This window comes from Hordeum vulgare, chromosome 5H (genome assembly GCF_904849725.1).
Source record: "Hordeum vulgare subsp. vulgare chromosome 5H, MorexV3_pseudomolecules_assembly, whole genome shotgun sequence".
NCBI lineage: Eukaryota > Viridiplantae > Streptophyta > Magnoliopsida > Poales > Poaceae > Hordeum > Hordeum vulgare.
In genome coordinates, this window is record NC_058522.1 from 453,465,980 (window position 1) to 453,488,226 (window position 22,247).

The 22,247-nt window shown below is 50.4% G+C and overlaps 2 protein-coding genes across 2 annotated transcripts; one reads left to right on the forward strand and one right to left on the reverse strand.

Moving 5' to 3' along the window:
- The first annotated feature begins 5,737 nt into the window (after window positions 1–5,737).
- Window positions 5,738–7,599, forward strand: LOC123397485 (formin-like protein 14). The gene has a single exon (XM_045092012.1). It carries the CDS (start codon window positions 5,938–5,940, stop codon window positions 7,282–7,284), a length of 1,347 nt encoding a protein of 448 aa, XP_044947947.1. The 5' UTR covers window positions 5,738–5,937; the 3' UTR covers window positions 7,285–7,599.
- Window positions 7,600–9,098: 1,499 nt separating this feature from the next.
- LOC123395388 lies at window positions 9,099–21,367 on the reverse strand. The gene is made up of 2 exons (XM_045090380.1): window positions 20,031–21,367; window positions 9,099–9,534 (listed from the first exon to the last, which is right to left on the reverse strand). The coding sequence occupies exons 1-2, from the start codon at window positions 21,297–21,299 to the stop codon at window positions 9,421–9,423; spliced, it is 1,383 nt and encodes a 460-aa protein (XP_044946315.1). The 5' UTR covers window positions 21,300–21,367; the 3' UTR covers window positions 9,099–9,420.
- Between the last annotated feature and the right edge of the window lie 880 nt (window positions 21,368–22,247).

A 22,247-nucleotide genomic window follows, 5' to 3' on the forward strand; every position in this document is an offset into this window, starting at 1 on the left:
ATGATCATTGGAAATCTCTAGAAAGAGTTATGCGCTATTTGAAGGGCACTACGAGTTATGGAATTCACTACACTAGGTACCCAAAGGTACGTGAATGGTATAGTGACTCAAACTGGAGCTCTGATGCTAATGAGATAAAGGCCACGAGCGGATATGTATTCACTCATGGTGGTGGCGCTGTTTCTTGGAAGTCTTGCAAGCAAACCATCTTAATGAGGTAAACAATGGAAGCAGAACTCACAACACTAGATACAGCTACGATCGAAGCACATTGGCTTTGTCGGCTCTTGAATGACTTACCGGTTGTTGAGAAACTTGTACGGGGTGTTCTTATGAACTGCGAAAATCAAACTCTGATCGCCAAAGTGAGCAGTTCAAAGGATAATATGAAGTCATCAAGACATGTTCGGAGAAGGTTAAAGTCTGTCAGGAAAATGAGAAACTCTGGAGTTATTGCATTGGATTATATCCAAACATCTAAAAATCTGGCAGATCCTTTTACTAAGGGTCTATCATGTAATGTGATAGAGAATGCATCGAAGGAGATGGGTATGAGACCCACAATATGAGTTGTTCACGGTGGTGGCCTATTCTATGTGATCGGAGATCCCGTGAATTAGATGTGGAAGACAAGCTGTTGGTCAACTAAGAGGAAGGTATCCTTACCATTGATAATGCCTCTCCATGAAGATGCAATACTTTCCTAATCTGCATGACAGGTTGATATATATCTTAATGTGTTCTAAGTGGCTTATTGAAGCAGAGATGTTGTCCTGCAAAACATGTTTTGAAGAACACACCTATATGAGTCTGACTGTTAACGTCCTAATCTATGAGAGTAGGGTGCTCTCTAGTAAACTCATGAAAGGCCTCGGAGTATGACGCATAAGCTCCACCCGCGGGGAAGTCCCACGGTAGCCTAGATTCGCAGAAAACTTGGAGTTTAAGGCATAGTCCATTGTTTAAGTTGCTTACTAGTATAGCATAGAGTTCTAGGTGAAAGTTCAACTTAACAGTCTCCAGTGCAATACCGGTATATAAACAGTGTTTTGGAATCAAAGGTAAATTTTTATGTACCTATGGGATCTGGTGGGGGATTGCTAGAATTTAATCTATATGGGCCAGCCCAATAACCATTTTTAGAATTCCTAATAAATCCTAGAGGCCCACTGTGGCACCCCGACTCAGAGGAAACCGGAACATCCCATATTCCAGCCCAAGGACAAGTCTTTTGGAATACGGCACCGTTGGCATAGAACAAATCAACTCTTTATTACTATGGAAAAGATTACAAGGCTTCTTAGATTACATCGCCAAGGCGATAATACGCCTTCCTACGGTAAACCCTACACTAGCAACGGAACAACGATGAATGTGATGAACTCCACTCCACAGGGACTCTGGCTGGAACGCGCATCCTAGCTCGCAACTCGGAATCCTCGACAAGCAATCATGGCATGACCTGCAAACTGGCATGACACGCCAGGTGAGTACTTTGAATGTACTCGCAAGCTCACAACAAACATCAGCATTAAGGCAAGACAACATCATAACAATCAAGATTAGGTAAAGATTTGCTATCACTAAAGGGGTAGTTGAAAAAAACTATACCAGGCTACTACCACCGTACTCTGTTGATACCAACTCTTGTGATCTTACTCAGAACCTTCAACGAGTATCCTCAAGACGGATACCAAGACTTGTCACCAGCACGATGCCCAACTGTTACCATATTCAGACGAGTTCTTCCATCATTAATATCATAGTTACGATTGACCACCTACTGAGGTCTGGACGGGTTGTCCAATACCGTGGACGTGGCTATTCGAATAGATTTGACACTCTGCATAGGTTGCACACTTTACCCACATCATGGAGCACTGACCTCGTGATCCCATTCGGGTGGACCGACATTCATCCTCCCCCGGAGTCCTGCCCTGGGTGGCCCTGTGTCCTCATGACACCTGCCACCGTCGTGGCCAAACTAAACTGTCCCAAACGGGGATGTGCGCACAAACAACTAAACTGGCTCACAGGGTTATCACCGCCTTCCGGGCCAAGGTAGCATGCATGCATAACCCTCCCTCTTTGGAGGTACCGGTGAAAGGTCACGCGATCAGACCAAGTCAAGGCCGTCCCATATCGCCAAATGTGGCTGCACGGATGAGCCCGGACAGGTGACTCTCGATCAACCAACTAAGTAGCTTATCCCCGAATAATATCTCTCTCATAACTGACACTCCGATGTCATAGTAATCCGATAACCAGTAAGCTCAAGCCACTACTGTTGATTCATATCCATAAATTGTCGGATGAAACCTCGAATAATCATAGACAGTAATCTCAACAGTATGGTGTAAACTAGTGGGTAAAATACTAGTTACTAACAGTCTTGTACTCAACACGGTAGTCATCTATTCAAACAGTGCATACTCAGATTCCAGACTATAAACAGATATACTTGTGATTAAAATAGTTAATTAAACTATGGTATTGCAATACGGTTAAGCAAATGAGAGTTGTGGCTTGCTTGGGATGAGGGATCCACCGAGAAGAAGTGTGAGGAGCTTGCGGAAGGAATCGTCGAAAACAGTTCTCTCTCGGAGGAGGGGATGTTTACGGCAATGGCAACATGGCCATTTCCACTGTGGGAACACATAGTCGAAATGGTACCATCTTGCCGGGCTCGACGAGACGAAGACGCGGGCTTTGGAATCACTGGAATCGGAGTTATGGGTAAAAAGATATGAGTGCTTTTCTGCCAGGGACCTATTTGCGAAAAGGAATATTTCCACTGGGGTCCCTGGCAGCCCAGCGGGTCACGCACTCTGGAAGAATACACTTTCCCTAGGGGAAAGCAACTATGCCGGGACGTCTCCACTTAATCCAGCTGGCGGCGCCTTCTCTCTCCTCTCGTCTCCTTCTTCCTCCTCCCCCATCTGTCCTGACCGAGAGCAGCAGAGGCGACAGCCTCGCCGGTGCCGGCGACGGGAGACCACGTCGGCCTTGGGCGCCGATGGGGATGGATGCGCTGATCCACCCCGCGCCCGTGGGTGGTCGAGGCGGAGACGACGATGCCCTGAGGCGGTCGGTCGAGGTGGAGGAAAAAGGGCAGCGGTGGTGAGCTTGAGCCGAAGCTCTGGTCTATCCTGAGAGGAAATGGAGGCGGGCGGAGCCTGCTGCTGATGGTGGTCGTCGGCCGTGGTGACTGGCGAAGAAATGGGGGCCGGAGGAGAGCGAATTTTGGCAAGGGGGAGTGGCGTCCAGAGCGGCCATTGGAGGGCAAGAGAGCTCCTCGAGCTCGGGCAGGAGGTTGGGAAGGGGTAGAGGAGAGAGGGAAGGCTCGGGGTGAGCTCAATTAGGGCTCCGGGGAGGGTTATAAATAGATGTCCGACGGCGAGCAGATGGGCTCGGCCGCCGTGGCGACCTTATCACCTCACTGGAGCTCGGGGGATGGCGTGGCCGGTCGTTTGCGGAGTTTAGAAGACTCACGGAAGAGGAGGGGAGGCCAGTTGGGCTTCGGGACGGCTCGGGGAGGAAGAAGATAACGGCGGTCACTAGTGGAATAGGGCGAAGCTCGTTGCGGTGCGGCGATGAAGAATCCAGAGGGGGAGAGGGCTCCAAGAGGAAGGGGCGACGAGGGGGAGCTGCTGGACATGACTAGAGCTCGAGGGAGAGAACAAATCGATGAAGCCGAGGGCCCCAATGCACAGAGCGCGTGTTTGGCATGCCAAAGGCGTGGTCACCGCGTGCACTGGCACTGAGAGGACAAGAGAGGTTGGCACACCATGTCTAGCAGATAGTCCTTCCAAAAGGGGGGGGGGGTCCAACTGAACTGATAGATCACCAAAAGATACCAAGAGTTGATGGGAAACTTCACTGAAAGTTTCCTGTAGCAGACTTGGTCCTGTTGCTGAGATCAACAGGGAAGAGACAAGGGCAAAGAATCATGTCTGGGAGGTTTAGGGTAGGAAGGACTACAATCCTGTGAAGTTTGAGAATCACAGGACCAAGATTTAATAGGGTTGCTTTGCAACTGACTAATCTGGTCCAGAACAAGAATTTTGATGTGGCACTCACATAGTGGCTTGGATGGAGCTGAAACTTGGAAGAGATGAGTTATTTGGGATTAGGAAGACACCGTATAAATTTCATACCATCTGGATAAACCAAAGTGGTACTTGCTTTACATAGTATCCTACTGGACAAAATCTTAGAAAAATTACTAGGAATAATTGGCTAGATAAAATGAGCTCAAATTTGGTTGAGAGAGGTTTTATAGGTAGGAGAATGTCCTGGTAGAATTTCAGAATTTATGAAGCAACATAAAATATAGTTGCTTCATAATCCAAAGTAATGACCAGAGACAAAGATTTGCTACTATGGTCACATGGTTGAAGGAGTGATGCTCAATTGGTGGAGAGGCATGATTGAACATATTGAGATAATGGCAAAGTTTCAACTCATTTGAACACTCCTAGCTAGCACTCAAAGCTTCCTCTGAATCAGAAACTTTGAAAATTTGTCAAGAAATATTTACTAGCTAAATTGAGTTAAATTTTGGCATGAGGCAATGATATAGATAGGAAAGAGTGCCCACATATTTTGAGAGCAGGCAAGCAAATAAAAAGGGTACTTGCTCCACAATTTGAGAAATAGAGCAGAATCAGAAAAGGAATATTTAATGAATATTTTTGAACATGACAAGGAAAGATTTTGTCATATTTGAGAAATATATGACCCAAGAGATTTAGGAAAATTACTTAGGATTTTTTTTGGAATGATAGAAATGTGGGTTGCTTCACAACCCAGAGCAACATGGTTATTCCTTTAATAAGAAAAAGGAATATTCTCAGGGAAAAGAATATTGGAATTGGCTCAAGATGGAAATGACAAGGTCTTGGGATGGTTTGGGGATTGGCAAGCTACTAGGGTAGATAAATCAAGGGTGATCCCTTTAGGTTTCAAAACTATTAAGACATAGAAAAGCAGAACCATACCAAATTCAAAAGAAAAAGAAATGGGTAAAATCCAGGGTGTTACACCCATTTAGCCCATTCGTGCAAGACAAGAGGTGGAACTAAAGTTTAGTCCCGCATTGATAGTTTGGTAGGAGTAGATGTTCTTATAAGGGAGGATGTTTTTCCACATGTATGGGCATGAGAACAAGAGAGACATACACACGCGTTCCTCCTCCTTCGTCACCCGCCTCGCCACGCCGCGCCGCGGGTTGCGGGAATGAGCCGAGCCGATGACTAAATTTTTAGCACGCATGACTAGTATATGAAAGGTCGCTCGGGAGCTGAAACATTTTGTTGTAGTGGAGATTAAATACGAACGATGCACCCTTCGACTGATGTGTGTTCATTTCGTCTTCCTCTTTTGCTTCGCCTCCCGTCGCTGCCTGTTCGCCTCCTTCTCCCGTGCCTATAAAAGGGAGGTCGCTCCTTGAAAGAGAGACACACAAGAACATCATCTTCGTCACGCGAGCTGCAACTCGGTACGTGTTCGTGTTTTTCTTGTTTAAGTTCGTGCCGCAACTTCTTATTCTAATTTCTGTTCTAGATATGTTCCGTCTTACTCACTTGATCCCATGACTTGTCTTACAATTTGTATGATAGTCATAATTTATTTATTATTTCTGCTAGTAAAATCATATGGTAAATCGCTGGTATTTTCAACAAGAAGATCATTCTTGTACGAGCCCTTGTGAGTGAATCTGATCTCAGGAGCATGAACGACCACATAATATAATCAGCAAAGTGACAAAGGGGGGTGAATTAAACAAATTTAGCTCCCACTTCAGGTTCTTAGTCGCCAAGTCACCCAAGCGTGGAAAGCCATACAAAAGAGGAACAAGGAGTCAGGACACGCTCGATCCAGCACAACAATCACTAGCCGAGCACCGAGCAGAGCAAGCCGCTCCCCTCCCGGCCGATGATCTTGGCCGGAGCTCAGCGAGCCCGCGCCATGGCCTCGCCCGACACCCTGAGCTTCTACTGCCACAGCTGCGGCGCCAGGTTGGAGCTCCCCGCCCCGTCCTCCCCGTTCCACTTCACCCTCTGCCCCCGCTGCCGCCGGGACTACCTCGACGACTCCCCCGCCGCGCCCCACCACTCGACGTTCTTGTCGCTGCCGCCGCCGCCGCCTCCACCGCCCCTGTGCGACGTGCCCTGGCCGCCTGCCCCGTTCACCTCCTCTCCCACGCCACCGCCGATCCCGCGCGTCTCGTCGTCGCAGTCTTCTTTCACGACGGCGCGGCCGCGGGCTCTGGTGTCCCCGTGCACAGGACCCTCGTCGTCTTCCTCCACAAGGCCGCGTGCGACGTCGAGCGGCAGTGCCACCTCGCCGCCTGTTCCTCCCTTGTCGTCCTGCTGCCCCGAGCGCTCAGCGGCATGTCGCGAATTCCGGCTGCTTTGCTCCCACGAGGAGCAGCGCCGGTCCTCCCGGGCCGTCTCTCCCCTGTCGTCCCCATACTCCACCGCCTGCTCCTCCCCTCTGCTGGGGTCGCCACCGCCGCCGCCGCCGCCCCCGTTCCACCACGGCGAGCTACTATCCGAGACCGAGCCCTCCTCCACCGCCGAGGAGGAGACCATGTCACCGCCTCAGGATCTGCTCCCTCCTCCGCCACCGCCTTGGCTGCCGCTGGCGTCCGCTGACACATGGGACGAGTACTTCCTCAACCCCTCCGACTCCGATGACGACACCCCGCCACGGCCTCCTCCGCCGCCGAACGTTTCCACCTACCACGCCATGTTCGACATGCCGCTCCAAGCCCAACGCGGCGGGCCACAGGCGGCGGCGGCGGCGTCCACCAACGACACCGTGTTCGAGTTCGACGCGTCGTTCCAACGCGGCGGGTCACAAGCGGCGCCGCCGGAGTCCATCGCCGCGCTGCCCACCGTCGCCGTCACGGACGCCGGGCTGGACTGCGTGGTATGCACCGACCCCCTCCCGCCCACGGCGCCCGCGCGCCGGCTCCCCTGCGGCCACCTGTACCACTCCCACTGCATCGTCAGGTGGCTGTCGGAGCACAGCAACTCCTGCCCAGTCTGCCGCCGCAGCATCCCGACGAACACCTCCGCCACAAGCGATGTTGCATCGTCGTCGTCGTCGCAGTCCCCCGGCGGGAGGCGAAGGCGGTCTCTGCCGGTGCCAGGGGGGCGCCGGATCAGAAGGATCTGCAGCCGGCTGCTAAGAAACATGGAGATCGGCCGCGATCGTCAGGCCAACAGCGGCCGCGATCGCCAGACAAACAGCAGCGGCGGCGATGTGCATGCGTGATGGCTGGCATTGTCCTGCTGCACATGTACGGTCGTCGGTGTCTCAGCTCGTTGCACCGAGATCATAGCCTAGCCTAATATTATAATTACAGAACATGATTATCGAGTGTTGATAAGTAAGTGTGTTTTTACAACGGAAGAGAGAACTGTGCTGGCCTTCGCTGCCATGGGGTGAACACAAGAAATTATTAAAACATGTGGCAGGCAAATGAACTAGGAAGAGGTGAGTGACACGCAAACGAAAGATTGAAGGAGTTGCTTGCTTACAGTTGGTTGTTTTTCAATTCAGCAACAATCAAGATCTTTTATGAGGGCTGCTACCAATTCACCGGTGGATATTTACTAAAAATCCATCACCTCCACACCCGTTCGATCTCGTCCATAGCCGTCCGATCCGTTCCTGATTTAATTCCTGAAACGACGTTCGAGTTCCGGAAACAATCGCTTTGTTGTAAAAAATAAACTTTGGATCCATTAAATCCTGAAACAACGGTCGAGTTTCAGAAACAATTGCTTGTTTCAGGAAAAAAAATGTTCGTCTTTCTGCAAACATGGGTGCTGTTGCGGAAGAATTTTTTGCAACAAAGGTCATGTTTCAGGAATTTTTTGCAGCGGGCTGGGACGGGGCCGGGCTACGGCGGTGCGGGGCGACGAGCGGCGAGGCGTCTAGCCCCCGGTTGCGGGAGCTCGCCGGCGTCGAGAGCGGGCTGGGACGCCGCAGCACTCCGGCGAGCTCTTGGCGGCGGGGCGGGGCGGCCGGCGGCGGGGCGGCCGGCGAGCTCTTCCCGTGGAAGCCGTCGTCGCCATGCCTGGGTCCCTCGTTCTGCAACTACTTTCAAGTTGCAGAAACAATGGAGTTGTTTCAGGAAACGGGTCATGGCTCGTCCGCCCGGCCACGTGGCGAACAAAGGAGACGGTGGACGCGAAATCAGGATCCGTCGGTGGGACGACAGCGTTTCCCATCTTTTATTTAGGTTCTTTTCCTTCAAAAATAGCTGGTATTTTCGCTACATGACAGTTTTCTCTACCTACCATGGCAGTTTCTTTAAAATTGCTATGGCAACTTTAGTTGAAAATCGCATGTCTAGAACCTTTTTAAAACACTCCCACGGAGCGGTCATCAGATATTGGCATTTATGTTTGGGCAACGAAGACACAGTCCAGAACCTTTTTAAAACCTAGGAGCCACATTGATGTATAGGCTGCAACTTCCATCTAATTATAGGTCTTATTAAGACGCATCAGAAGTTCAGAGCAGCAACAATACAGAAATGGAAACATTTGCCAAAAAAGTAGACAAAACAAGGATCACAAGAAAGCAAATGAGTAGCTCATCTTGAATGCCAAATAAGGTGCCACTGTCCTACAAAAGGCAAGTAGGCAACACTCTACCAAGCAAAGATGACCACAGGCCTCACCCAGAATGGGAACCACCACCAGTATGCATGTTCGATTTCACCCTAGTAATTCTCTCGACACATTAAGCTGCTTGAAGCATGGGTAGAATAAAATTCCTTGAATCAAAGAGGCCCTTTGAGATCTGAATGTCATTGACAAAACACAACCTTACCTGCCTTTGAAGCGAAGCAGCCCATGAACAAATATGACCGTTGCCGACAAATATGGCTTGCGCATGAACAAATATGAACGTTACTGACAAATATGACTTTGCCCATGAACAAATATGAAAGTTACTGACAAATATGACTTTGCCCATGAACAAATATGAATGTATGTATGTTGTAGAGACGGAATGAACTCACAGAGGGCACTACATGTCACGCCCCACCATATGGAATGCAGAAGCCAACGCAATAATCTGACGGGCAAGTGATTCAGAAGGCTGACCACGCATCATGAACTGTTTCATGTAAAAATCGGGCAAAAGGTAATTGCGAATCATAGTGGGGGGAAGCAGCATGTCCCATTTCTCACAAGAAAAGAAAAAAAAACAGCGTGTCACCAGAAAATGCCCATTTCACACCCTCCAAAAACTGAAGTACTGACACACTCAAACAAAAGCTCATGGCAAAGAGGTTGGGTTGCCAGCTATGCCTCATAGTGATTTTGCTCGCAAGAGATCTTATCATTCTCAATACAAAGTAAAACACTCAATATGACCTTTGCTTCATCGTCATTAATCAGATTTGTAGGATTGCGACGCTGAGGCATGATCAGAGGAAGTTTCTTTCGTGCCCACGGGAGCAGCATCCACAACACTTCCTCCAGTAACCATGGTTTGTGCATCCTCCTAAGACACAAAAGGATAGTTCAGTGTAAGTAAAGGATTCACGTACTTGTATAGACAACTCGCGCAAGGCTACAAATTCCAAAGCTAGTCAATGAAAATAAGATTTGTTACACCAATGCCATCTTCTCATAGTGTACAGCTTGGGCTGACCCACAAATTCGAGAATCACACTGCACTGTGAGGCACCAATCAAGCTTGGAGTACATGATGCGCTTGCTTCCGGCATCATATACAAGCTTCCTTCTTAAGAATAATAATAAATGTTTCTTAGTCACATAACATATACTCCCTCTGTACCTAAATATAAGTCTTTTAAGATATTTTACTAGGTGTCTACATACGAAGCAAAATGAGTGAATCTATACTCTTAAGTATGTCTATATACATACGAAGCAAAATGAGTGAATCTATACTCTTAAGTATGTCTATATACATCCGTATGTAGTTCATTAGTGAAACCTCTAGAAAGACTTATATTTAGAAACGGAGAGAGTACTAACTAACAAAATACTTGCCACTAAAGATTGACTGCATCTAGGAAACATAAGATAAGCCTGGTAACATGAGGACACTAGAATGGCTGTTCGTCCATCAAGATGAAGAAAAAAGGGGACCAGTTGACCAGCATCACAGCACTAATCTATTATATGAGTATCATGAAAAATAGCATATGGTTTTCTTACTATTTTTTATGTATCTCCACATCAATAGGTTGATAGCCCCCATAAAACTCAAGGCTATGATCTCAACCCTAAATTTAGTTGCAACAACAGGCTAACTTGACTTAGAGCATCTCCAACCGCAGCACAAAACAAGCGCGGCGTCAAAAATAGGCCGTTCTAGCGCGCGCGCGACGCGGCGGGAGGCTCCAGCGGGCGCGCAAAAACCACGCGCGCGCGACGCGGCGGGAGGCTCCAGCGGGCGCGCAAAAACCACGCGCGCGCTATAACAAGTTGGGCGCGCGGTCGGATGCCCTATCCCGCGCGGTGTATTTGGGACGCCCACTTCCGCGCGCGGCAGACTCGAGCGCTCGCGCCGCACTCTCTCCTTTCCTCCTCCAACGCACCGCGCGCGCCGGCGCCCCTGCAACCCATGGACTAGCACACCGGCACCCCGCTCACCCCGTTGTACAGCCGTGACCCCCCCCCCCCCCCGCCGCCGCCGAAAACCATAGCGCGGGGAGCGTTGGCGTCGCCACCACCGGAGCTCCGCCGAGCGTCGGCCTCGCGCGCAGCCTCTTCTTGCCGCCGCGGATAACCATGGCTACGGGTGGCGTCGCGCCGGCGCCGTCCCGTGCCGCCGCCGCACCGTCGAAGCTTCCCAATGCGGCGGGGCCGAAGAAGGGAAAAACATCCGCGAAGAAGAACAAGGCGGCGGACGGCTCCGGCAGCTCGAAGGCGAAGAAGAAGCTTGCAGGGCGGCGGACGGGCGCGGCGTCTACCGAAGCGCCGGCGAGCTCACTCGTTGAGCCGGCGGCCGACGCGCACCACGTGTTCGACGAAATGCCCCCAAGGTGAAAAAAATTCCAACTTTTATTTTCTTGTTATTTTTTCAATGCATCATCATATAGATAGCTTATATTTGCATTGTTCAAAAAACTTAGTAGTCTCAACGATGATGCATACATGTCAACTATGGGTGTTGGGTCCAACAATTCGCATTGGTCTCAAACCAATGACATCCATTTCGACGACCATGAGTTTGAGGTGGACGAGGAGGGTGAGGGCATTGTCGAGGCGCCGAAAGGAAGAGCGGGCAATTACACCACCAACGATGACAAGTTACTATGCAATACTTGGTTGCAAGTGTCGAGGGATCCATCCGTTGGAGGTGATCAAAGTAGAGATGCTTATTGGGGGCGAATGAAAGAACACTTTGATGCTCAGAACATGAGTGGAATTGACCGCTCCGAGAGATCACTTCGGTCCCGATGGTCGACAATCAACTCGGATTGTCAAAAGTGGGCGGCCGCACAAAAGGCAGTTGACAAGCTTAACCCAAGTGGCACAAATGAGGATGATAGAGTAAGTGGCATCTCATACATGTTCATCATACTTGTTTTTGGTGTCCGAAGTGCTAACTTGTTTTGTTTTTCTTGTAGTACAACATTGCACAAAACTTGTTCAAAGAAGAGACGAGGACAACCAAGAAGGGGAAGATCAAGAAAGGAAAGATCTTTACCTTGCCTAATTGCTATGAAGTGTTGAAGGATGATGAGAAATGGAAGAAGCGTGCAGATTTGGATGATTTGCATTTGAGCAACAAACGCAAGCGAACAATTGAGTTGAATGATGATGATGATGAGGATGATGCATCAAGTGATGACGGCAAGAGAAGCCCCACACCCAACTCGGTTTCATACTCGAAGCCAAAACGACCGGATGGGTGCAAGAAAGACAAAACCGAAAAGAAGAAGAGGAAAGGAGATGACGAGCTCACAAATGCTATGGAAGCTATTGTGAAGGCAAGAAAAGAAGCCAACGAGGTGAGGAAAATGGCAAGGAACGAAGATGCCGCGGCCGAGGAGAGGAGGTTGGCGGCCGAGGAGAGGAGGGTGGCCGCCGAGGAGAGGAAAGTGGCATTGGAGGAGAGGAAGGTGGGCATGGAGGAGCGAGCTAAGTTGTTGGAATGGGAGAAGCACTCGTTCTTCTTGGACACATCTTTGTTCAATGATGCGTAAAAGGAATATGTCAACCTTGCCCGTGAAGAAGTCTTGATTCAAAAAAGAACCATGATCCGCACAATGGGTGGTGGTGGCCTCGGCGCCATGGGTGGCAGTGGCCTCGGCGCCATGGGTGGCGGTGGCCTCGGCGCCATGAGAGGCATGGGTGGCTTCGGAGCCATGGGAGGCATGGGTGCACCTCCGGCCGCCATGGGAGGCATGGGTGGCTTTGGAGCACCCTCCAACGCTATGGCCGCCATGGGAGGCATGAGTTTTGCTTCTCTCATGGGAGGCATGGGTGCACCTCCGGCCATGGGTGGAATGTCTTTCGATGTGCCTCACACACATATCCATGAAGATGCCGTTGAAGATCTTGCCAACACCGTCGGAGCTTCACGTGATGCGGTGCGTGATGAGGTTAGGGAGGAAGATTCATCTTCGAAGGCGGAAGAATCGTCTTCGGAAGAAGAGGAAGAAGACGAGGAAGATGATTGATGTGTCTTTCATTTATGTCTTGAACTTTGTTGGATGAACTTGTATTTTGAACTTGGTGTGAAGGTGAGAGTAATCGTTGGAACTTGAAAGGTGTATTCCCTTACTAGTGATTTCGTAGTTTTTATAGATTTTGTAAACCTTCTAAGGGTTTTCTAAACCGAATTTTCTTGTGGGATTTCTATATATTTCCCTTTTCAGAATTTTTATTCCTATTTAGTTTTTATTTCTATTTTCTATTTTTCTTTTTCAAACATTTATAAATAAGCAAATATTTTTTTCAAAAGAAAAATCGCATTTTTTAAATTTTGTTTAGATCCCAACACACGCAAGGCAACATCTCAAACCTCTAGGTTGCATCAAGATCGTCATTTTCCCCTCTTCTTGATAAAGCTTCAACTTAACTTTGAGAAGTTTCTATATTTAGAAAAAGCTTATCGAAGGACATCATGAGCACTAAGGGCATCTCCAACGTCCGCATATATCTGGAATGCACGGTCCAAATGTGTTTTGTCATTTAATATGATTTTGTATCGATCTGTTTGAAAGTTCGGACGCATTTTTTCCTGTAAGGTGGAGACAAATTGGGGGGGGGGGTGCCGGAGTCTGGACAATAGCCATATTGGACTTCGATGCTCTAGGCTCACTAAATCCGCCCTCTCGATCCATTTTATTCCACTTTGCCCCTCCCCCTTAAAGCATCTCCAATAGATGGTCCAAATGTAAAAGTAACTAACTTTTCGACTTCCTGAGGCTAAAAACGTAGCTCCAACAGACGGTCTATATGTAAAAAAATTTGGACCACGACCTCCTCGTGATGTAAAATGCAACACCTCGCGGTGTAAATTTACATCACGAGATGCATGTGGTCCAAAACCAGCCGCCGCCCGCGAACACCCAACCGCCACTTCATTTCCTTTCCCGCCCGCCCGCACGCGACCTCCCGCCCGTCCGTCGTCGCCCCGCGGCACGGCGCCCGCATCAGATCCGGCATCGCCCCGCCCCCCGTCGTTGTTTCCACGCTGCCCCGCCGCCCGCCCGCCGCGGATCCGGCCGCGGCCGCAGCGCACGCCGCCGCCCCGTGTGTCGCCACCCCGTTCGCCCCGCCCCGTCCGTCCGACGCAACTCCGCCCGGCCCCGGCCCGCCCGCCGTAGCTTCGACCCGCCTCGTGCGTCGCCGCCCCGTCCGCCCCGCCCGGCTCGGTCAGCCACCGCTCCGGCCGCACGCCGCCGCCGGTCCACCGCTCTCAGATGGCGCCGAAGGGCAAGTCGGGCTTCTTCGGCGTGAGGCAGAAGCCCTCCGGTAACTGGGGAGTGGAGTTCTTCGATGCCGGGAGCCGTTGGTGGATCAGCACGTACCCCTCCGCCCACGAGTCCGCGCGTGCCTACGACGTGGCGGTGTGGCGTGCCGAGAGGCCTCGGGAGCACCTCAACTTCCCAGAGATGGAGATTCGGGTGGAAGCGGAGATGCTTGTGCCGCAGGGCATCAAGATGAAGGAGATCACGACGAAGAAGAAGACGACGAAGAAGCCGTCGGTTGTCGTCAATGTCGGCGAGACCGACGAGGAGGCAATGGAGAGGTTTGCTCGGGAGCATCCGGAGTACGTCCAGGCCGAGCAGGAGCACTACTGGAAGCGTGAGGCGGAGCAGAAGGAGGACGAGGGCGCTCCCTCGATGGTGATCCCCATCCAGTCTTCTTCCGAGGAGGACTGGGCAGACTTCGAGGAGGAGGAGGAGGAGGGGTGCGACGACCCAGAGAAGGAGGAGTTTTGGGAGCAGTTCCGCAGCTCCAACGATGAGGAGTAGTTTATCTAGAAGTTTGATGTAGTAGTTGAAGTTCATGTATGAAACTATGTTGAATTTGATGTTTGAACTATGTTGAATGGACTAGTAGTTTGTCGTTTTAAGAAATTTTACATCTTCATTTTGGACCATCTATTGGAATTGCTCTTCTGGACCATCAATTTGAATCATCCGTTGGAGTAGAGCTTTTTTTGGAGCTCCAAAACGAACTTTTTGATGGTCCAAATTTTACATCTTTGATTTTAGACTGCCAAATTTTGAACCATTTATTGAAGATACTCTTAGTTTTTTATCCACACCCTTCACCTTCACCGCCACAAATGTACCTCTCTGACCGCCACCCAGGCATTGCCGGACGTTCGCAACTAGTACCGACGCGCCCGCTCGCCTTTTACGGCGATGATGTCCATCCTGAAGCCGTTTGTACTCAGCTATACATTTGACCTCAGCTATACATTCAAATAAAAAGCTCACGTCAAAGGGGCTGGGTTGCCAGCTATGCATCATAATTCATAAGTAGTGATTTTGCTGGCAAGAGCACCTGTCATCCTCAATACAAAGTAAAACACCCTATGTGATTTTTGCTTCATCGTCATTAATCAAATTTGTAAGATTGCCACGCTGAGACATGAACAAAAGAAGTTTCATTTGTGCCCACAGGCGCGGTATCCGCAACAGTGTCTCCTAACCATGGTTTGTGAATCCTCCAAAGACATAAATGGATAGTTTAGTGGGAGTAAAGGATTCACGCACATGTATAGACAAATCGCACAAGGCTACAGATTTCAAAGATAGTAGGAGCAACTCCATCGAGGCCATCCTTTTCATCCGCTGCCGTCTGCTAGGGACTGTGCGCACAAAAATGATAAACGCATTCGCGCCGACCAATTTACGGCTTAAATTTGGAACTGAAATGCGTTGGTGCGGATGCGCGCGCGTTCTTTCGGTGTCTGCCTCAACCACCGCGGTCAACATAATTTATGACAGCCGCCCTCCTTGGACCCACGCGTTAGCGTCCGCGGTCGGTCTTTTCTAAGAGCATCTCCAACAGCCGCGCTATATTAGCGCCGCGCCGCAAAAAAAGGGACTATAGCGCGCGCGCAACGCGGCCGACAGCTCCAGCGGGCGCGCAAAAAACGCGCGCGCGCTAAAACGAGTTGGGCGCGCTCGCCATAGCCTCATCCCGCGCGGTTAATTTCGGGCGTCCACTTCCGCGCGCGGCAGACTCGAGCGCGCGCGCGAACTCGCCCTTTCCTTCCTCCTTCGCACCCGCGCGCGCCGGCGCCAGCGCCCCGGCCACCATGGACGCGCACACCGGCGCCCCGCTGACCCCGCTGTACAGCCGCGACCCTCCCGCCCCCGCCGCCGCCGCCGCAGACGACGCCGCTGCCGCCGCCGCCGCCGCCGAAAACCCTAGCGCTGGCGCCGCCGCCGCCACCGGAGCTCCGCCGACCGTCGGCCTCGCGCGCAGCCTCTTCTTACCGCCGCGGATGACCACGCCGACGGGTGGCGTCGCGTCGGCGCCGTCCCGTGCTGCCGCCGCGCCGTCAAAGCTCCCCAATGCGTCGGAGCCGAAGAAAGGAAAAACATCCGCGAAAAAGAAGGCGGCGGACGGCTCCGGCAGCTCGAAGGCGAAGAAGAAGCTTGCAGGGCGGCGGACGGGCGCGGCGTCTACCGAAGCGCCGATGAGCTCACTCTTTGAGCCGGCGGCCGACGCGCACCACGTGTTCGACGAAATGCTCCCAAGGTGAAAAAAATTCCAACTTTTATTTTCTTGTTATTTTTTCAATGCATCATCATATAGATAGCTTATATTTGCATTTGTAGTCTCAGCGATGATGCATACATGTCAACAATGGGTGTTGGGTCCAACAATTCGCATTGTCTCAAACCAATGACATCCATTTGGACGACCATGAGTTTGAGGTGGACGAGGAGGGTGAGGGCATTGTCGAGGCGCCGAAAGGAAGAGCGGGCAATTACACCACCAACGATGATAAATTACTATGCAATACTTGGTTGCAAGTGTCGAGGGATCCATCCATTGGAGGTGATCAAAGTCGAGGGATCCTCCAACGCTATGGGAGGCATGGGTGGCATGAGTTTTGCTTCTCTCATGGGAGGCATGGGTGTACCTCCGGTCGTCATGGGAGGCATGGGTGTACCTCCGGTCGTCATGGGAGGCATGGGTGCACCTCCGGCCATGGGTGGAATGTCTTTCGATGTGCCTCACACACATACCCATGAAAATGCCGTTGAAGAACTTGCCAAGACCGTCGGAGCTACACGTGATGCGGTGCGTGATGAGGTTAGGGAGGAAGATTCATCTTCGAAGGCGGAAGAATCGTCGGCGGAAGAAGAGGAAGAAGAGGAAGAAGACGAGGAAGATGGTTGATGTGTTTATGTCTTCAACTTTGTTGGATGAACTTGTATTTTGAACTTGGTTTGCATTTTGAACTTGGTTGGATGAACTTGTGGGCATGACTTTTATTCATCAACTTGTTTGTGTTAAAAATTTCACATGTTCATTGCATTTTGATGAATGTTTCAAACTATTTTGTGTCCATATGCCCTATATTTGAAAGCTGCTGGAGCGGCGCGCGCGCTGCATTTTAGCGCGCTGCTGGAGCGGAGCGCGCGCGCTGCATTTTAAAGCTGCCGCTGGAGCCAGCGCTGCGCGACGCGGCAAACCAGGCGACCAGCACGCGGCAAACAGGTTTTTTAGGCGCGGCGCGTAGCGCGGCTGTTGGAGATGCTCTAATCCGAGCATGCGGTGGGGTTCGGCCATCTGCTTCCAGAACCCCCCAATCCCCATCTCGCCATCGCTCTGTTTCCTCGTCGCGACCCTAGCCAGCAGCCATCGACGGCTCCGCCCAAAACAACGGTGACACCCCCGTGGTCTATGCCCGTACGCTGCTCCCGGAGGAGGTCGCCTACCTCCATGCTAAGAGGGCGCTACGCGTGGCGCACGAGCGCGCCCGTGCTGCGCCCGACAACGCCCAAACCAACAGCAACACCCCCGGCGTCTATGCCCACGCGCTGCTCCCGGAGGAGGTCGCCTACCTCCATGCTAAGAGGACGCTGCGCCTGGTGCACGAGCGCGCCCGTGCTATGTCACCGCCGGCGCAACCCGACCTCACCGCCGACGACAAGGACGCCTAGTTTTTTTCAATTATAATGTAGTGAGGACGCATGGACTCTCGGTGACCTTCGTGGTCGGCATTTAATGTTTAATTAATGCTTGTTAATTATTTTCAAAAATGCTTTATTTATTTTTTAACGCGCCGGCAAAAAATGGATCGGGCCAGCGTTGAGCGCATGCGCCGACCCAAACGCCGAAGCGGCCGTTGGTGCCCGCCGGGCCGACCCAAACGGACGAAAAGCGGACAAAATCGCCGTTCGTTTAGGTCGGCCCGCTGGAGTTGCTCTCAATGAAACAAGATTTGTTACACCAATGCCATCTTTTCATAGTCTACAGCAAACCTGGGGGCCGGGTCGGGCTTTGTAAAGCCCGAACCAAAAATCTTAGGCCCGAGGCCGGCTCGGCCAAAAAATGCAAATCTCAAGCCCGAGCCCGGCCCAAATGAACTAAAAAGGGAATTGTTGGGTCAGGCCGGGCCGGGTCTCCGTGTAAAATGATAATTTGTACAAGCCCGAACCCGGCCCGAACTGCAAGCCCGGCCCGGCCCTGCTTTTTCGGACCAGGTCACCGGGCGGGCTGCCCATGCCCAGATTTAGTCTACAGCCTGGGCTCACCACAAATTCAAGGAGGATCACACTGCACTGTGAGGCAGAAATCAAGCTTGGAGTACATGATGCGCTTGCTTCAGGTATCATATACTCTCTCCGTTCCTAAATATAAGTCTTTTAACCGATTTCACTATGTGTCTACATACGGAATAAAATGAATGAATCTACACTCTAAAGTATGTCTATATACATCCGTATGTAGTCCACTAGTGAAATCTCTACAAAGACTTGTATTTAGGAACGGAGGGAGTACCAGCTTCCTTCTTAAAAATAATAATAAATGTTTATTAGTCAAACATCATATATCAGCTAAGAAAATACTCCCTCCGTCCTAAAATAAGTGACTCAACTTTGTACTAAAGTTAGTACAAAGTTAAGTCACTTAATTTGGGACAGAGGAAGTACTTGCCACTCAAGATTGAATGCATCTAGAAAACATAATACAAACATGGTTACAAGAGGATACTAGAATGGCTGATGGTCCGTCAAGAAGAAAAAAGAGGACCAGTTGACCAGCATCACAGCACCAATCTCGTATGAGTATCATGAAAAATAGCATCTGGTTTTCTTACTAATTTTCATGTATCTCCACATCAATAGGTTGATAGCCCGCATTAAATTCAAGGCTATGATCTCAACCCTTAATTTAGCTGCAACACTAGGCTAAGTTTGACTTAGGGAGATGAAAATGCACCAATCTGGGACCTTTTGCTCACATGCTTAATGTTTTCTAATAAATCTTACTAGTTCCTGAGAAAACTATAAAAACACTAGGCAAGCAGACACGGAGAAGCAGAACTATGCAAATAACTTATCTCCCCGTGTAAATATAACCCATACAATTGCTGCTAAACTATAAAAACTTGGCAACTTCAGTGACATGGTGATCCGTTTCAAAAGAAAAACTACGCAAAAGGAAATTAAGTACCGTAATGGAAAAAACAAGGTGTAAGATAAGTGATAAATTGACTGGGTCAATAAAATATAAATAGAGTGGACATAGGATGGATGACTATTCAAGCTAAAAGAGGGCTGGAACTCAATTCACAACAAAGAGCCAAAGATGGCATAAGTTTCATGGCTTAGCCTCTTACTAACTAGACATACTTCTAGTTACATTAACTGGATTACATTCATTAGACGTAGCTTATGACTCCACTGTTTCCTTGATATATAAGTATATGAAACTAACACATGAGCTTTTCACAGCACCGAAAAGTGAAGTACCAACACATTTGTAAGAAAGCTCATTGTGCGAGAAAAGGTACAGTATGATTAGTCCAAAGAGACTAGTTTCAACTGGTAAAGAATTGGTCATAGGAAAGATATCGACAACTTCCCTCGTGCTCTCCCCATAAACCCTGTTTCCGCCTTTTCCCTCAAACTATCAACGTCGGCACTGATCAGATTATACAATCACTCGCGGTTGTCAGTTATGCAGCATATGTAGTGACTTTGCTTACCAAAGAATTGTCAAATCAGACATGATAGTGTGTTACTGTATTAAGACTTGCAATCAAGCCATTGCTGTGTAACAATTCTTTTAATAAAAAATAGTTGACCCAAAGCACAGATTATTAGAACTACCATAATCCAATGTTCGCAAGTAATTTAAATAAAATAATCAAGTTCTGGAAACAGCCTCTTACAAAACCATAGGAAAAGGCTGCATACAATAGACCCAAAGTGGTCGGCCCTTTTCCCAGACCCTACGCAAGCGGGAGGCCCTTTTTTTAATCTAAAGACCAAACTTCTAGAAACTTGACCAGGATCTTCAGGATAGGCTCACCTTGTTGCACACAAAAGAAGGAGGCCACTCCATGATGTAGGGATGCGCGGGGCTTACATATGTATCATCAATGAGCTTGTTTAGCTTGGCTGTTTCCAAACAGAGGGATAGCAGAGACTCAGTATGCTCATCGTCAGTATTCTCATCGTACTTGGTTGACAAATAAACAAATCCGTCGATAACCGCCTCAATCTGCACTGTGGGATCATCCTCTGTTGAAGACTTGGTGGAATCAATAAATGTACTGAGTGGAAAAGTATCTTCCAGAACCCATGTCTCAACACCGTCATCGTCGGCTCTCCAAAACCAAACATGAAGAGTTCCATCGTTGGCATCGGAGGTATCTATGCCAACCATACATAGCATCCCATCCTTGGTCTTTCCAAGCCTAAATCGCGAAGACTCAAGCTCACCCAAGAATGGCAGCAAATCCACTCTTGAGAATTGCACTGTCGCAGTGTTGAGAACGAGTACATAGGGTTGACTCGTGTGTTTCCAATAAACGAATCCATTCAGCTGCGTGCCAGGGTAAAACATGATAAAATCGTCTTCGTCATCCTCAGGTTGTGGCGGTGGTGGTGGTGATGGCTGTGGCGGTGGAGGCGGGGTCTCCACCCATGGCAAAACCTGCCACTCCGTAGTCGCCGTTGAGAAGACAGCTACGCAAGCTGGCACCCGCCCTAGCGTGTCCTGGTGCTGGACACAGACCATACGGAACACTCGCTGGTCCTCTTCGGAGAAGACAATGTGGAAGTCAGGAGAATTGGAGAGTAGGATCTCCTCGGGCGGTTGGGGTAAAAGATGCAATGCCTGCGTGACAGGGTTGTAGGCAGCGATCTGGTTGGTGGTATCGTCGGCGAGGACGACGTAGCCGCCGTGGAGGCTCTGTAACTCCCACCCGAGGGTGGAGTCGCCGCTGTCTTCCGGGAGACGGGTGAGGAAGAAATCGGAGCCGCGGACGGCGGCTGCGAGGTCCGGGTCGGAGCGGCTGCGGAGGGGGGCGAAGGGAGGTACGGCGGCGCGGCGGGGTTCCCCGAAGAAGCCAAGGAGCTGCGGCGGGTGGAGCGCCCGGAAGCGGCGGCGGAAGGCGGGGGACGCGCGGACGGCGTGGAGGAAGGTGCGGCAGGCGAGGGCGGCCCGGACGAGGCTCGGTAGGGAGGGCAGGAGGAGGAAGATCTCGAAGAGGAGGTCGTCGCTGATAGAGGCAATGGTGGTGGGTGTCGCCGGTGGGCGTTTCGCCGGCGGCGGTAACCCTAGCTCGGAGGCCATGGCGCCTGGAGAAGAGAGGCGAGCCGCACGGGCACGGCAGGGCGGCGCGTGTCCCAGTTCACGCCGCCGCGGTGGGCTACAACTGGGCCTAGTCTACGTATAATCGGGACTATAAACTGGGTTGTGCTTTCTGTGGCCCAACATTCATCCATCACAGTCGTATAAGAGAAATCAACAGTAGTCCTGTGTCGTCTCTAGTCAGCACATTGTAATTTCCTCGTGTTAGGGTTTCCTAGCCTCTCGGGCGGCGACGTTGATCGCCACAACTGTAGAGACCTTCCCTATCCTAAAACCCCGCTCGCTGATCACCGGGGGCCTTGGAGCGTCGGGATCGGAGTTGGCTTGGAAACCCTCGCCCGCGGAATCCTGTTCTCGGGCAAGAGATCTCATGGATGGAAAAGCGTCATGCTCGGGCTCGGCTCCATCCGAGCTAGATGCGACGATGGCAAAGCTTGGTCTGAAATAGGAAGATCTTCAAGATGTCGTCGTAGACGATGTGTAGTTGCCAAAGGAAGCGATGCGATGGATGGCGATCGCCAGAGTGCACACCGAGAAACCCCACAGCCAATATTGGTTCTATCGTAACATGAGGGTCGCTTGGGACTTGGCGCAGGTGGTCAAGATCTGTCCGTTGGAAGAGAACATGTATACCTTGCAATTCTCGTGTCTCGAGGACTCGGAACGAGTGATGGAAGAAGGGCCTTGGAATTTCAAAGGAAAAGCAGTTGTAATAACTCTTTATGACGGTTTTACTAGACCCTCATCAATTGTTCAACATGGTGGATATATGGGCGCAGATACATGACCAGCCAAAGGGATATTTTCCACTCATCAAATCCTTGTCAGCAACGCTTGGAGAGTATATCTATGCTGAACCCAAGTCCCAAGATTTTGAAGGTAATTTTTACCGAATCCACATCAAAATTGATGTTACAAAGCCCCTTAGAA

Bases quoted from the DNA above. Each gene is read 5' to 3' on its own strand.
- LOC123397485 (XM_045092012.1), top strand. From the start codon at position 5,938: ATGATCTTGGCCGGAGCTCAGCGAGCCCGCGCCATGGCCTCGCCCGAC.
- LOC123395388 (XM_045090380.1), bottom strand. From the start codon at position 21,299: ATGGCCTCCGAGCTAGGGTTACCGCCGCCGGCGAAACGCCCACCGGCG. The intron at 9,535-20,030 runs GTGAGCCTATCC...TTTGTGTCTTAG, and splicing joins CTTCTTTTGTGTGCAACAAG to GAGGATGCACAAACCATGGT.